This window comes from Pongo abelii, chromosome 5 (assembly GCF_028885655.2).
Source record: "Pongo abelii isolate AG06213 chromosome 5, NHGRI_mPonAbe1-v2.0_pri, whole genome shotgun sequence".
NCBI lineage: Eukaryota > Metazoa > Chordata > Mammalia > Primates > Hominidae > Pongo > Pongo abelii.
The window spans coordinates 131,110,893-131,128,789 of record NC_071990.2 but is presented as its reverse complement, the minus strand read 5'-3'; the positions used below and the strand labels follow the sequence as shown (position 1 = coordinate 131,128,789).

The 17,897-nt window shown below is 36.5% G+C and overlaps 1 protein-coding gene across 2 annotated transcripts in view; it reads left to right on the top strand.

Annotated features, from left to right (window-relative positions):
- The window catches only part of ARHGAP18 (Rho GTPase activating protein 18), a 135,909-nt gene that overhangs the window by 69,668 nt on the left and 48,344 nt on the right, over positions 1–17,897 (top strand). For both annotated transcript variants that reach the window (XM_024247808.3, NM_001131730.1), the window contains 3 exon segments: positions 1,836–2,071; positions 6,646–6,709; positions 11,254–11,423. In XM_024247808.3, coding sequence (XP_024103576.2) covers positions 1,836–2,071; positions 6,646–6,709; positions 11,254–11,423 — 470 coding nt within the window.

Sequence of the window (17,897 nt, the reverse complement as noted above, 5' to 3'; positions counted from 1 at the left end):
AATAGTATCTCTCACCCTTTCTTTCTCCATGTTTCAAGATGGAAGTAGCATACTAGTTCGCTGAATAAGGAGAGAATATGTTTGAGAAAGCGGCTTTTAGGCCTGATACATAGAAGTATGTCATTAGCTGTTTGATAATTCTCCAACACTAATTAGATTCACTGATTATTATGCACTGTGTGATCATCAAGAAGATTGGGAATGTTTTCTACATGCCCACACCTTTTCTTAGACTTTAAATTGTTTAAGTTTTACTTCTACTTTTTAATGGAAAAAATGACTATTCATAGTAATCTTGTTTATTTTCTTTGTTGTATAACAATATCAGGTTTTTTTCTGGCAATTTGGTTTTATACACCAATACTGAGTTCTACCTTAAAAGCATAAATAATAATGGCTGACTTTTTTTTTTTTTTTTTTTTTTTTGAGATAGTCTCACTTGTCGCCCAGGCTGGAGTGCAGTGGCACAATCTCGGTTCACTGCAACCTCGGCCTCCCAGGTTCAAGAGATTCTCTTGCCTCAGCCTCCCTAGTAGCTGGGATTACAGGCATGTACCACCATGCCTAGCTAATTTTTGTATTTTTAGTAGAGAGGGGGTTTCACCATGTTGGCCAGGCTGGTGTCGAACTCCTGACCTCAAGTGATCTACCCACCTTGGCTTCCCAAAGTGCTGGGATTACAAGCCTGAGCCACCATGCCCGGCCTTGCTGACTTACTTTTTATGCTAGTAAACTGTTTTTGTTGTCTGGTGTGCACAGTGCCTAGCACTGGCTTATGTCTCTTGAAGTCAAAGTTATTAATACTTGATGTCTGCCGTCAAGAAGTTTATATAGTATAGAAAGACAGACAGGTAGGACTAGGTGCTATACCATGTGATACAGTCTATCTCAGGGCTTTTCAAAGCTCCTTCCATATAACGTTCTCGCCTTTGCTTATGGCATAGCTGGAAGAGGTGTGCCTTAGTTTACAGATCAGAAAACAGAGTCAATTTGAGGCTAAGTGACTTGTCCAAAGAGACTTGGCTATCAAGTTGCAGAAATGGGGTACAGATCCAGGTCTTTTGTGTCCCAATTCATCGCTTTTATTTTCCTCTATAAATATGATGGTTGGAAAGAATCCATTCTCATTATCCTTCTGCTTTTAAATAACTTTCATTAGATCTTACACAATATTTGCATGAATATTTCCTGCTTTCAGTGTTTTGAATTGATTGTTGTTTAATTATCTTCCTATATAAACTTTTTTTTGCTGGATATAGTGTGCTTTTAAAAAACTGTAAAAATACATAATCTGATGTGCTGACTTGGAAGATTAGAAAAACTAATTTGAAATTGATTAGTTCCCAATGTTTTGATGCTGTTAACTTCTTTGCTGCACTTCCTGTCAGCTACAGTGAACAGAGAAAACAAGGCTTTCCATAAATTAGTGTTGGACTCTGAGGTAGCACTGAATTTAAGCCAAGAAACTGGGCTTAATGTGTAGCCCTAGCATTGACTTCCTTCTGTAACTTGATGGAAGTAAGTTATCTTTTTATTCTTTGCTCATCTCTGGAAGGGGAACAGTATCATCCTCTGGGTTAATCTTCAGGGAAGTTATAGAGGTTAATTACATGTGAAGTCATTTAAAAATTTTAATTGAGTATATATGAAATCGATCTAAAATTTGATGTCATTGTGGCTGGAGTGTATGGCAGTTGTCCAAGTTTTAGATAATGATTCTTAGCACTGTGGTTTGATTACAATAGAAGAGTTGTAGTAAGAATTTTTAACAGCTTAAAAAATGTAAAGGTTCTTATATTTTGTGATTTAAGTACCACCTTTCTCTGCTGTCTTAGAGGGAGAATTGGAAGAACAGTGGCTTAAAGAGGCCGGTTTGTCCAATCTCTTCGGAGAGTCTGCTGGAGATCCACAGGAAAGCATGGTGTTTTTATCAACATTGACCCGGACCCAGGCAGCAGCAGTTCAGAAGCGAGTAGAGACGGTATCCCAGACCTTGAGGAAAAAAAACAAACAGTACCAGATTCCTGACGTCAGAGACATATTTGCTCAACAGAGAGAATCGAAAGAAACAGTAGGTTTTCTTTTTTGATGTTAAGGCAAAGGAATAATTGCTTACAATTAATTGGATCAATCTGGTTTAATTCAAATGATTAAAAACATAATGATCACGTATTCTATGCCAGGCACCAAAGCTCTATGCTTGCAGGAAACGAGAGAGACTTGCTTCCTGCCTTTCTGGAAGTTATACTGATGGGGCAGAAAACAAAGCCAGTTAAAATTCAGCATGATAATCCATGCATTAGGAGAAGAGGGTGTCCTTGGAGCATTACAAGTGACTCTAACTCCACTAGGGGTGACAGGGACAGCTTCTCAGACAATGTGACTACCAACAGTTACTTAGAGAAAAGTAGGATTAGGGTATTCTTCCCTATCTATTAATGCTTGTAGGAATATTTGATTTTTCCCTAGACTGGTTTGGGGATGGATGAAGTAGAGTGTGAGGGAGCTAATTGCAGCTGAATTACAAAGTAGGAACTTTTTGAGACATGAAGTAACTTCTCCTTTGTGGTGTTAAAAGAAAGACCTTAGACAAATTAAATTTAACAGAATTTAATTGAGCAAAGAATGATTTGCAAATTGGGCAGCCCCCAGAATCACAGCAGATTCAGAGAGACTCCAGTGCTACCATGTGGTCAAAGAAGATTTATGGACAGGGAAAGGAAAGTGATCTATAGAAAATGGAAGTGAGGTACAGAAACAGCGAGATTGGTTACAGCTTTGTGTTTGCCTTTTTTGAATATGGTTTGAACAGTTGGCCACCTTTGATTGGTCAAAATTTGGTGATTGACACAAGTAGGTTACAGTCTGTTTACACATCCAGTTAGGTTAGAGTTCACTAAATACAGAGAAACCCTTTAGGATGAACGTAAGACATGTAAGGAGGCAGCTTTAGGTTAAACTTTAAGGTGTCTAGCTTTAGCACAGTGACAGCACACAAAAGATTGAGTAAATATTTGTCTAGGTGATTAACTTATTAATGAAAGCTGTGGAGTCTGGTAGAGACTGTGGGACTGATGAATGAAGAGAGGTATCAGAGAAGGCATGATAAAAGTTTGAGAGGCTGGGCATGGTGGCTCACAGCTGTTATCCCAGCACTTTGGGAGGCTGAGACTGGAGAGTTCAAGACCAGCCTGGGCAACATAGCAAAACCCAATCTCTACAAAAAGCACAAGAATTAGCTGGGTGTGGTGGCATGTGCCTGTAGGCCCAGCTACTTGTGGGGCTGAGGCCAGAGGATTGCTTGAGCCCTGGAGGTCGAGTCTGCAGTGAGCTATGTTCATGCCACTGCACTCCAGGCTGGGTGACAAAGTGAGACTCCATCTCAAAAAACAACAACAACAACAACAACAAAACAGTACAAGAACAGTGTGGCTCAGATCATTGCTACTCAAATAAGCCAGTTGGTGGATTACCTATTACTTATCTGTAAGGGCATCAGGAGCTTGCACAGAATATAAATGATCCTTCTTTCTTTCATCAAAAAAGTCTTGCTGCCAGAAAAAAGGTAAAAAATCAGCGGATCTAGATGGTGTTCTTGAGGTCAAAGTTGATTTACATTCTGGCTTGAGTAGCTCTGGCCTAGAAGACCCAGTGAGGTAGATGGAATGAGAATGAACATGGAATGGGACTCTGGAACAATGATTGTAATAATAATAACAATACCAGTTGCTGCCACCATTGCTGAACACTTACTGTGCTAACCACTTTATGTGCTTTATCTCATTTAATCCTTACAGCTGTCTTGTGAGTGAGGTGTTATTTCCATTCTGTGGCTGAGGCTCATAGATTTTATATTTTTTAATTTTTATTTTTGGAGACGGAGTCTCTGTCACCCAGGCTGGAGTGCAGTGGCACAATCTCGGCTCACTGCAACCTCCACCTCCCAGGTTCAAGCAATTCTCCTGCCTCAGCCTCAGAGTAGCTGGGACTACAGGCGCACACCACCATGCCCAGCTAATTTTTTGTACTTTCAGTAGAGACGGGGTCTCGCCATGTTGGCCAGGCTGGTCTTGAACTCCTGATCTCAGGTGATCTGCTTGCCTCAGCCTCCCAAAGCGCTGGGATTACAGGTGTGAGCCGTCGCACCTGGCCAGATTTTAAGTAACTTGCTCAGTGTCCTGTAGATAGTAAACCCAAATTTGTTTGACTTTGAAGTACATGCTTTTAACCAGTCTCTATCCTGCTATATTTGTGTTTTGTACATGATTCTGACATTAAGCATCCTGAATATGAGATTCTATTTACACTATAAAAGATAACAAAAATTGAATGATTATTTATTTTAGAAAAGGAATGAAAGGGTTTATATTTAAGGTATCTTCCTGTCATGTAGACACTCTTTTGCTTTTTGTAGACATTTTATTCTTGCAAGAAAGCCCTTCTAGCTGCAGATTGCTACTTTCTTTGCATGACCAATTTCGAATCAAGTCCAGTCCATCTTACAGGAATTTTGGGGTCATTAAATTGCTCCAGGCACTTGCTTAAGTTAAGCACTTGCTTACCACCCAGTGGTTATTTGGGATATCCACTTGTGTTAAAGGACTGGACTAGGTTTCCAGCTGAAGAAAAATGAATGGTAAGGAAATTTAGTATTATGACATTTTCTTTCCAATTAGAGAACCCTCACTAAGGGAGTTAAGAGGAAGTGAAAAGGGGGAGGGAACAGAGAGCTGAGCCTAAGCAAAATATAAATTGTGGGATTTCTGCCAGTCTCCAAGAGGATGTTGCTACTTGGTGCTAGAAACAACATTTTTCCAGCAAGTTTCTGGCAGTGTCACAACCACATGGTTTGAGTCCAAGGTAACTGGTGGATTGTATCATCTGATGGAGTCATTAAGAGAGAACTAGCAAAAGGAAATTAAAATAATGTTAACTTGCTTACACTGCATGCCTTTAATTGAAACACTGCCACCCATTAGAAAAGTGCTTTATCTCCCCCATCCCTCAAGCAAACTGGGGCCAGCCATCTTCACTTGCAGTTCTTCTGTTTTTGAGTGAGTGTATATTCAGCTCTTCCACGTTAAATGCTTCCTCATGAAGGCCTTGCTGACACTAGGAAATATAATGCAGAAATGAACACCATCTGTACTGCCATCTTCAATTGCTAAGGAAAATAATTCCGACCACATGCTCCAAAATATGTGTTCGTTTGTGAGACTGGAATCACTCTGCTCATTGTGCCATGCAGGGCCAGCCTCTGCCGGCTTGTGGGAGGAGGGAAGGAGAATGGGACTGCTCTGTCCTTCAAGGGATTAAAGTGATGCTGGGTACCCACGTACCACTTCTGTGACTTGGTAGTCACTGTAACACTGTCCTGGGTTTTCCCCATCTCTAAGTGGTGCATTAATAGCCTAGACGTCCCTAGCCTAGTGCTTTTCTAGGCTCTTTTTAGACTTCAGGTGGAGGATGAAGTCCTTCTTGGACAACAGCTTGAGGTGAAATGTGTGGTGAGACTACAATGGCCACTTTCTGTCTGAGATAAAATCCAGTAGAATTATCAATATTATTTTTAAAATAATTTGAATAGACCTCTTTCTGTAGTTGATCCAGACTCTCCTTCCTGACCTCTGAATTCCTTCTGAAGCCTTACCTGGAAAGGAGGAAGTACTGTCTGGCCACATTTACTGCTGAGCAGAGTCAGCCATGGTTTACCATCTCCATAAAAGTGAGGCCCCATTCTTTGGGCATCACTGCCCCGACCGCTTGAAAACAGGAATTCCTTCAGATGTTTTAGGTCTTATTGCTGGTTTGGTAATTTAGTTACTTATCTCACATTTATTTCTTGCTATTTTTTTTAACTTGAAGAATTTCTATTTTATTAGGGACAGGTACTTTTATAGTTTTATAACAGCATGATTGAGATATCATTCACATACCATACAATTCACCCACTTAAAGTGCACAATTCAATGTTTTGTGGCATATTCACAGTGTGCAATGATCACCACAATCAGTTTTAGCATATTTTTATTGTCTCCAAAAGAAAACCTGTATCCATTAACAGTCCTTCCCCATCTTTCCCTCCCTACTCTTAGGTGACCATTAGTCAGCTTTGTGTCTCTATGGTTTGCATATTATGGTCATTTGCTATAAATGGAATCATAGAATATGTGGCTCTTTGTGCCTGGTTCCTTTCAGTTAGCATAGTATTTTCAAGGTTTATTTATGTTGCACCATGTATCAATACTTCATTTCTGTTTATAGCCAAATAATATTCCATTGTACAGATAGACCACATTTTGCTTATCCATTTGTCAATTAATAGCTACCACTAATTTTTTAACATGTTTGTTCTTTCTCCTCCACTCAATAGTAGCATTCTTGATGACAGGGACACACTCATGACTTTTTGAATATTTCCCACTGGGCCTACTATTGTCTCTTACAAGTTGTAGGTGATAAAATATTTTTTGGATGATTGCTTGTTGATTATTACCTTAGTGCCCCTTTTTCACTGTGATTGTTATAATTGTTATAATTCTGAGTACATTTCTTGTACTATAAAGATTAATAACAAAATTATTTACAATACCATTTTCTCTGGTTTTGGGTTGGAAATGACTAAATGGTCTGTTTTCTGTTTAGGGTTCAGATGGCACTGAATCGCAGTCACTTAGAACGAATGAAAACAAATACAAAGGAAGAGATGGTATGTTGAACCTGTTCTCTTGTTTTTTTTTTCCCCCTTTAATTAGTATAACAAACAGTTACAGTCTTATAAAAGATTACCTTCAATTCTAGTAAGCAAATTCTATTAAAATGCTAATGTAAGGTCTCAAGTGGATCATTACTTGAGGCTGAGCATATAGTTGGCCTTCAATTTTCTTTTAATGTGTATCCCTATTTTCTGATTCAAAATGCATATACGTGTCTTCCTGAGTGCTTGTCATGTGCCAGATGCTATCAGGAGATGTTTACCTCATTTAATACACTTGAAAACCATGTAATGGTTATTGTTCTTAACCCATTTTACACATGAGTGAACTGAGGCTTAGAGCTGTGAAGCCACTTTCCAATGCAACACAGCTAGTCACTGAGCCAACAAACTTGCGGCATCGTTCTTAAATCACAAGCTCCTAATTCATAAATGGAGTAATTTTTTAGATATTGTAGGAAAACTTTTTAAAATAGTTAAGATTTTTATGGGCAATTGATTATAATTCTACTTTTCATGTTTCTCTGCTAACATTTGTTATTTCAGATTTGAATTAGAAACTCGAGGTATGTAAGAAAGTAACTTTTTTTTTTTTTTTTTTGAGGTGGAGTCTTGCTCTGTCTCCCAGGCTAGAGTGCAGTGGCGTGGTCTTGGCTCACTGCAACCTCCGCCTCCCAGATTCAAGTGATCCTCCTGCCTCAGCCTTCCCAGTAGCTGGGATTACAGGCATGTGCCACCATGTCTGGCTAATTTTTTTTTTTTTTTTTTTTAAGTAAAGACAAGGTTTCACCATGTTGGCAAGGCTGGTCTTGAACTCCTGACCTCAAATGATCTGCCTGCCTGGGCCTCCCAAAGTGCGGAGATTACAGGTGTGAGCCACCATACCCAGCCAAAAGTTACTATTAAGGCTTTATTAGTACTTACTAAGAAAGAATTTATAGCTATTTCATTTGTTTACAGAAAGGGAAAATATTCTAAGTGAAGTTAATAGATTTAAGCTTAAAAATGTAGTCCTTAATTGTTACTTAACAAACTAAAACAAAGGCGATTTAAGTTTATGTTCCTAAAATTTAGCAACTGGAGTGTTCATGCCATTAATAGTGTTGCATTTGGTTTGGAAGTAGTAGTGGGAGGGGTATTAGGTAAACTGTGGAGGACTGAGGAGTGTTCCCAACGTTCCTATAAAAATCCTACATTACTCGAGATCATATGGGATCTTTTCCTTCCATACTTTTCTCAGAACTTCTCTCTGGCGCCCCTGCCTTAAAGATAATATGCACGCACATGTATATACACACATATATATTTATAAAAATACTTGCTTTTTATTATTCTGTGGATGTTTCTTCAGTTGTATGTATTGTGTCTGAATGAAATCACTAGGTGTTTTCTCAAATGTATGTACCTGCAGATGTTGAAGTGGCAAGCAAGCTGGCTTAGCTACCCTGCCTGCTAGAGGGCTGGGTCATCAGGAGAGACAGATGGGTTTTTTGTGCCAATGTCAATATGTTTTGGGCTCTGGGGAAGAGTGACTGGCAGTTGGTGAATGGAAGCTGAGGAAAACATTGTCCTTTTCTTGGTGTTTTCCTCCCTTGCCAGGGATCATGATGTAGGCTATATCAACAAAAGCTCTGGAAGACAAGTTCATAATGTGAGCACTTTCCTGCCTAGCTTGCAGCAGGCAAGTGAAATGTGACAAACTTGCTGCTTGATTTACATCTGCTTTTGCTGGAATGCTACATACTGGGCATAGAGCCTCCAATCAGAATAACAAGAGAATGTGTGATGCCATCCAAGTCACTGAGTATTCCCTATTGCACCTGTTCTGGGCAATGCCATGCTCTTTCACTAGCCAGTGAGTTAACCGGTGTAAGCCAAACATTGGAAAGTTCAGGATGAAATGCATGGAAACATTGTCTCAGGTTCAAAAGTGGGGCTGTTTCTGATTAAAATTTGAAGGCATGGGTGACATAGTCTCTTTTAAATGTTTTCCCCACATTTGAGTTTTTAAACATGTTCTGCCAATGATACTTATTCTAAATGAAAAAGTTGTTAAGTTTTATAGTTGCAAGGGTTGTCACATTCCAAATTAATTAATTAGCTGTAATATGTTCATTTTTCATTAAATCATAAACTCTATGAAAGGCCCAATATTTAATAATACATTTAGAAATATTAATAATACCCCAATAATTTTTTAAACTTTTATATTGATATGTGTAGTTTCTTATTTTCTTTTGAATTTCTACAGAGGAAAGAAAAATCTTTTTTTTTTTTTAAATAGAAGCAATTGAATCTTAAAGTCAGGTGGTTAAAAAAAAATTTTAAAGGCATTTCAGGATATTTTGGACAACTGAAAAGCTTAAGGGAGATTTGCAAAATGTTTGTAACCCAGTGCTATTGTGCACTTAAAAAGAGACTAGATGACAGAAATTTTATTTATTTTAGGACCTTAAGACCCAAAAGGTTGATCTCAGCATTCTGTTCTTATTGAGAGTAGATAATTAAATCATCACTTATTAGCCAAGTAATCATCCATTTCTTGTAGCAGTACCCCTCTTCAACCCTGAAACTGTTTTTTCTGTGCTGTGCTTCAGCTCAATTTTCTATTTTAACCAGAACTTTGATATGCGGTATTTTTTTTTTTTTTTTTTTTTGCCGTGCTTTTGAAGGAAATATGTGTGTTAAATGTGTACTACCTTAATTATAATTACTCAGCTTTACATTCGGCGTAGTCCGTTGGTGTGGGAGTGCGTGTGGGGGTATTTATTGTAACCCTGACATGGAGGCGGTGAGAAGAAAGAGTAGTTTTGAAATTCTTGCCCACAACTACTCAGCTGCTAGAAAGGTAGCTTCTAATTTAAGAAAATGGCTAATCATTTTTTTCCTCTTAGAATAGTTTCCTAGGAAACCAGTGTACATAGTCACAGTAAAACATAAAAGAGTATAAACCAGAGGGAAAATAAAATTAAAATTGTGCTTTGACTTTCACGTTGATACTTTAAAAAATTAATCATCAAGAGGTATAGGTATTCTAATTTAAAAAATGGTCACAGGCTGTTGAGAAACATAAATATACATGGCAGCAGATGAATACTAATAATATCAACGGGCTTTAAATGTATTCTTAGTTTCGGAATTGGCACAGGTAAATTCTTACTTTCTTAACTGTGAGATTCCGTGAGGACCAGCTATGTAATTTGCAAGGTCAGGGACAAACTGCAAATATAGGGCCTCTTATTTACATTTCAGGATGTAACAGCAGGGCATTAAACCAAGTGTGGAACCCTCCTGAGCCTGGAGCCCTGTGTGGCTGCACGGGTCTCATGCCCACAAAGTCTACCCTGCATATTGAATGGGACTGAATAAGACTAGATTCATATTTACTTCTGAACTTGATTTTGATTAAAACAGGCATTTTCATTTTTAATATAAATGAATATAAACATTATTTTTCTGAACTGCAGACTTTTAATAATATATGTATTTATGACATTTATCAATTAAATTTTTAAATTAACTTTAGCTTCCATCACTTTGTTGTATTCGTATGTGAGCCTGTTAGTATGTAAGCATGTGTCTACACTGCATAGATATATTTTGTAATTCAGAGCTTCTTACTATGATTCAAAGGTCAGCAGTAAGAAAATCAGTAATCTTGGTTATTGGCTCTAGGTTTTTTTCTGTTAATTGCATTAAAACAAAAAATTTACCAAACAATCAAATTTAGAAGTATCTTCTCCAAAGCTTAAACCTGGTGTTTTCAGCAAAGAGATTTTTAAATGTAAATTCCTTTCTGGGGGATTAACAACAAGCCAAAAAAGCCAAAACAAAGTTAAACTTACTATATCCTTGAAATCTTGATGTAAATATGTGAAAATTATTTGACTGTTATTTACAGTTGTAGGAACTTTTATACTCTTTGACATGATCAGGTACAAACCCAACCATTCCTGTACCAGGTACGTCCAGACCTGACTCGCATAGTGATCATTTTTTGGCACTAACTCTTGTTTTGGAATTTTTACTATGATAGGTAGGTAATATTCCAGAAAGTAAATGCAGGGTGTGGAAGAAGTTTTTCCAGGAATCTGATCCACTCTGAGGAAATTAATTAAATGGTGAATTACTAGCTTTACAAGAGATTACTGCTCATCACCTCCTTCTTTTTTTGCTTTTAGTTTCTCAGTGTAGAATAAAACAACAATTAATACTTCAAAACCTTTTGAGATTTTTCATTAAAAGTTTACTATCTTCCGGCAATGTTTTGGAATTGGAACCCAGTTTAAGGATTGTGGTCTCAAAGATTGCACAATTGAACTATGGATTGCTAGTCACCACAGTCTCCCTGCCCACTTCCCATGCACCATTGATAGGATTCTTGAGTATACTCTTTATTACTAAAATAACGGCTAAGTATTGCCTAGAGAAAATAGTACTCTTCCCAAATGTTTTTATGTAGTGAATGCATTAGAATTTTTTTAAAAAAAGAAATAAATAAAGCATATGAATTGGATTCTTTCCCCCCGGGCCCCTAGACGAGGCATCTAACCTTGTTGGTGAAGAGAAGCTGATCCCACCTGAGGAGACGCCTGCTCCTGAAACAGACATCAACCTGGAGGTATCATTTGCCGAGCAAGCACTCAATCAGAAAGAGAGCTCCAAGGAGAAAATCCAGAAGAGCAAAGGCGATGATGCCACGTTACCTGTACGTAGTACACTGTTTATAAATATACATATATGTACATATACATATATATACCCACACATATACATACATACACACACACATACACACACACACACACATATATATATATATAGAGAGAGAGAGAGAGAGAGAGACAGACAGACAGACAGAAAGATGAGGTCTCACTACATTGCCCAGGCTTATCTCAAACTCCTGGGCTCCAGTGATCCTCCCATCTCAGCCTCCCAAAGTCTTGGGATTACAGGGATGAGCCATCACACCTGGCTCAGGATATATTTTTCATCAGCTTTTTATTTTAAAAATGTAGAACCCACAGAAAAGTTGAAAGAATAGTATGGCAAACACCATTTGGCCTTCATAGGTCAATTCAACAGTTATTAACATTTTATAACCTCTTTTTCTTTTCTGTATCTATCTATATGTACTAACTTTTTTTTTAGTTTACTACTTAAGAAATTTAAACTGAAGTGATAATCATATTTAATATACAGTCATATCAAAACTTCCCCAATTGTCACAATATTGTTCTTTATCGCTTCTCCCTTTTCCACTCCCATTTGGGTTCCAAACAGGGGTCATATACTGTATTTGTTGTCAGGTCTGTTTGGTTTTCTTGAATCTAGGTTAGTCTCCTGCTTTTCTTCAATATTATCAAAGAGTTCAAATCAGTTTTCTGATTGTTTCCTCAGGACTGGATTCAAGTTACACATTTTTAACCACATTTACTGCATGGAGGATGTTTATGCCTTCGATTGCATCATCAGAAGAGTTGCATGGTATCAGATGGTCCCTTTATTGGTGACAGAAGTTTGATCACCAACTTGTCTAAGGAGAGATGTTCACTATATCTCCCCATTGTAAAAAGATACCTTTCCTACATGCAATTAATAATAATTTGTCATCCTTGAGACTGGGCAAATATCTTATATGTCAATAAAGCCTATTGCCCAGTGGTTTCACCATCCATTTGTAACTTTGCCTGAAACAACAGCTAACCTGGTGCTTAAGAAATGGCTATTTTAAAATTCTATTATTCCTTCTACACTTACTGGCTGACACAGTCTTCTGTAATTGCTTCTTCAGTTTCTAGCACAAGATGTTCCAGGCTCTCTTTGTAATTTTCTCCCTGCAGACTTGAAAGCATCCATTTCTCCAAGAAGCTCTGGTACTTTTTAGCATCAAATTGTATTTAGAAACCAAGCTCTGTGTAGTGAATGTTCTCATTGCTACTGAATATCTTGTATTTTCTAAAAAATACATTTATTATGCAGAATTTCACACAGGCAAAAGTTAAAAAAATGGTATTCTGAACCCCCAAATACTTAGCACTCAGCCCCAGCATTCATTAGCCCATGGCCAATCCTGACCTATTCACACCCCCACCCAGTTCCCTATTCTGTGTTATTTTGAAATACAGCTCTGAATTATATTTTATCATCTATATTTCTAAAAGACAAAGAGGGGATTTTAAAACTCATAACCATATAACCATTATTGTACCAAAAATGCTAACAATTTTTAATTTCAAATATCTAAGCAGTGTTCAAATTTCAAATTATATGACATAATTTTATAATCTTTTTATACAGTTTGAGTCAGGATCCAAATAAGGCTCATGTGTTGTATTGCAATTAGTTAATACATCTTTTAATAATTTTTAAATCTCCTTCTCTATTTCTTTCTCCCTCTCTCTCTTTCCTTCCTTCCTTCTTTCTTCCTTTCCCTCTATCCCTTCCTCTCTCTCACTATTTTTCCTTCCTCCCTCCTCATTAATTTATTAAAGAAACCTGGTTATTAAATTGTGGAGAGTTTCCCCCTCTGACTATTCCCCTGGTGTAGTTTAATATGTTCTTTTGTTTCTTATTAATTAGTTGACTTTAAATTGATCAGATTCAGTTTCACTTTTTTGGGGGTGTCAAGACTACGTCAGATATGTGATTGTGTGTTTTCTGTTGGGAAGCTCATAATATCTGTTTGTCTTTTTTTTGTCAATGTAGCAGCTGTTGCGATCAATACCTGGATCCATTAATTTATTAACGGTTACAGAATTATGATCTAATATTTTCTTTTTATTTATTAATTTGGATATTTCTTTGAGAACAAGTTTCTGAAAGTGGTCATTTTTACCTTCTATTTGTTTTCAGAAATTGTTGACTTATTAACAGTTTTCACCTGTGACCAATTAATGTTTTAATTTACTTTGTAAAATATAGTCTTAACTCATGGAATTATATATATTTGTAAAAATAGTCTTAACTCATGGATTTACACATATTTGATACGATCCTGGACAAGATTTTACAGGCTTGTCTGGTGTATTTTCTGTTCCAGACCTAGACTGATATGTTTCTGCAGGAAACTCTGATTCCGTTTAGTAGAAATAGACTTTTGTGACTATGATCAGGACTCTAGAAGTGTTCATTTCTCTGAGCTGGTCATTACTTTTGAGCCTTTTCAGAGGACAGACGTACATGAGCATCTTCTGTCTTCCATGCTGAGAATTGTAGTTCTCAGGAAATGGCAGATGATATATTTAGAATATCACATAATTGCATGTTTGCTTAATCTTAAGTTAATGCACAGCATTCTCAGAATATGCTAATACTACCATCAACAATATGATTACTAGAAATGGTTTAAACTTGTTTTTCTTTTTTTTTAATTTGTGTGTGTGTGTGTGTGTGTGTGTGTTGGGGGTACATCCTAAAAGGGATTTTATACAGTAAAATTATTGTGTTTTAGGTTGCTTAGGATTGTTACTCTTTGTATCGTTAAGCCATCAACTGCATAACTGGTTTAGTTAATTTACTTTATTTTATTTTCAATTTTTAGAGATTGCTTTTCTTGAAATTTCATTTTGGTTTATAAGTATGTAAAATACTTATATAGTCCAATAGTAAAGTCGAAAAACAAAGTGTATTAAAAGTCTAGCTTTTATCCTTCAGCTACCAACCTATTCAATCCCTCTTCTTAGTGGCAAACTTTCTTTCCTTTTAATATCATGGTTTATCCTTCTGCTCCTAGGTAACTGGTAGCTCACTATGCACAGTTTCTTCCACCTTGATTTTTGTTTTGTTGACTTAGTGGTATGTTCTGGAAATCATACCATAGTAGTATAGAGAAATATTTCTCACTTCTGTTTATTAGATACATTGTACAGATGTATCATAATTTATTGAGTCAGTCCCCCTATGGTGGACATCTGAATTGTTTCCAGGCTTTTCTTCTATGTGTGTGTGTGTGTGTATATGTGTATATATATATGTGTGTGTGTGTATATATATAGCTAGATATATTTGATATATATATTTGAGATATATAATATATTTATATATTATATAGAATATATTATATACTTTATATATTTATATATGTAATATATAAATTTATGTATATATAATATATAAATATAAATTTATGTATATATAATATATAAATATAAATTTATGTATATATAATATATAAATATAAATTTATGTATATATAATATATACATATATATTTGTATGTATAATATATACATATATATTTGTATGTATAATATATACATATATATTTGTATGTATAATATATACATATATATTTGTATGTATAATATATACACATATATTTATGTATGTATAATATATACACATATATTTATGTATGTATAATATATACACATATATTTATGTATGTATAATATATACACATATATTTATGTATGTATAATATATACACATATATTATGTATGTAAAATATATACATATATATATAATATATATATATTTTTTTGAAATGGAGTTTCACTCTTGTCACCCAGGCTGGAGTGCAATGGCGCGATCTCAGCTCACTGCTACCTCCGCCTCCTGGATACAAGCAATTCTCCTGCCTCAGCCTCCCAAATAGCTGGGATTATAGGTGCCCGCCACCACGCCTGGCTGATTTTTGTATTTTTGGTAGAGACGAGGTTTCACCATGTTGGCCAGGCTGGTCTTGAACTCCTCTTCTCAGGTGATCCACTTGCCTTGGCCTTCCAAAACGCTAGGATTACGGGCATGAGCCACTGTGCCTGGCCTTCTTGTATATTTTTAAAAATCTGTGTTTATACCTAATGGGAAAAGTAAAAGAGTATGCAAATGTGGCCCAAAATGATGATCCACTCTGCCAGACTATCCTCAGGAAAAATATGTTTTTTTTGTGTGTGTGTTTGTTTTTTGTTTTTCTCAAGATGGAATCTTGCTCTGTCACCCAGGCACCATCTTGGCTCACTGTAACCCCCACCTCCTGGGTTTAAGTGAGTCTCCTGCCTCAGCCTCCCGAGTAGCAGGGATTGCAGGCACATGTCACCATGCCTGGCTAATTTTTTGTATTTTTAGTAGAGACGGGGCTTCACCACGTTGGCCAGGCTGGTCTCGAACTCCTGACCTTGTGATCCACCCGCCTCGGCCTCCCAAAGTGCTGGGATTACAGGTGTGAGCCACTGTACCTGGCTGATAAGTATGTTTTCAAAGTGACAGTCTTCATCACAAAATATGGAAAGGTTTTTAAATTGAAGGACAGTAGAATCTAATTAAACAAAATGAAGACATTGTTGGCTTTTAAGTTGTTGACTCAAACAGTGGAATGAAATGTAATTCATCTCTACTTGTGAGCTTTCAAAACAAAACTCCCTCTGCCATTTTTTTCTCTGTTTAACTAATTTACTTTCACCGACCTTCTTAATTATATTCAAGTCGTGCCCAAAGTTTAAAATGACCTCTCCATTTCTACCCCTCTGTTGTTCCATATTTGCCAAGGAAACTTTATTTTTCAGAGACTAGCTCAAGATCAGTTTTCCCGTTCAGTCTTTCCTGATTGTGAGCTTATATTAGATCAAATAAATATATGAAATCACCTTTGATTTAGGTTGCATGCTTTAGACATTATTGTTAATCTGTCCATGTATTTTTTTATGCAAATATGCATATACTCATCTATACAAACTTTTTTTTAGTCTGTTTGTCTTCTAGAAGGCATGGACTCATTGTTAAATTTCTACAAGTCTTTCCCGTGGTTGAAAAAGTAAGATTTGTATTCACTACTCTGAGGCAGGTGTCTAAGTAGATACAACCTTAAGTTCCACTTCTGTTCCATGCTCCTCTACTTCTGTAAATAAGCAGTAGGCTTTATGTAATACATTGTTCTCTGTTGACCTCATTTCATATTCACTTCCTTTTCCTCACAGCATCGAGCAGTCTTTGTTAATTCTTTATGATCTCTCACCGTGGATTCAAATTTCTCCTCTTAAATTTGGAGATCAGGTTTTATAACCTTTAATTTGCTTTAGTTTGAAAATTTAGCTACTTAGTGTATACACATTATATCTCAGAAATTATGCTCTGTAATTATTTTATTTATTAGATGACCTCTAGGAGGTAGATACCCCTATTTTTCATACATGGAAACATGTTAGAGAGGTAACTTGACATGCTGAGGCTTGACATTAATGACTACGCTTTTGAAACCTTTCTCTTGCTTTCTAAGTCAAAGCTAGAGTGATTTGATGAGTAAAAAAGTCAAGTTTATTATTAGTGATGAAATGCCTAAGGGCCCCCTCATGCAAATCCTACAAAAGAGCAACACAGCCAGGGAAAGCTACCTAGTTAATTTATGGTAACACATGGGAATCAATGACCTTATATATATTTTTTTGAAAATTTTTATTTTATTCTTTTCTTTTTCCTTTTTTCTTTTTTTGTTTTGAGACGGAGTTTCACTCTTGTTGCCCAGGCTAGAGTCCAATGGCGTGATCTCGGCTCACTGCAACCTCCACCTCCTGAGTTCAAGTGATTCTCCTTCCTCAGCCTCCTGAGTAACTAGGATTACAGGCACCTGCCACCACGCCCGGCTAGTTTTTGTATTTTTAGTAGAGATGGGGTTTCACCATGTTGGTCAGGCTGGTCTCAAACTCCTGACCTTAGGCGATCCACCTGCCTCAGCCTCCCAAAGTGCTGGGATTACAGGCGTGGGCCACCATGCCCGGTTTTATTCTTTTCTTTAAACACATTTTTCAAGAGGTAGAGAACTTTTCTCTTGCTGAAATTTCACTGCTTTCTCTTAGCCAATGAACTGAACCATTCAGTCTATTAACTGAACAAAAAACGACAGGAAACTTCATAAATATTTAAAGCTGCTGCTATGAATTAAACATTGGGATAAAGAACTAACTCCTTCATTAAGCACAATGTTTAAATAAATAAATAAATAAATAAGCTCATGACATATATCGCTAGGTAAATCAAATGTTTGAATTAATAATATTTCAGGATTCTGTAAACATTTACCTTGGGTAATGCTTTAAATGGCTGTATTACATGTGTTTGGCTTATTAGACCCAAAGCAACTGATTTTAATGAAACATTTAGGGCTTTAAAAAAAAGGTAAATATGGTTGGTTCAGCATTCAGAAAATGAAGCAATTAGCAGAAATGTAGGACCAAACATGGGAAA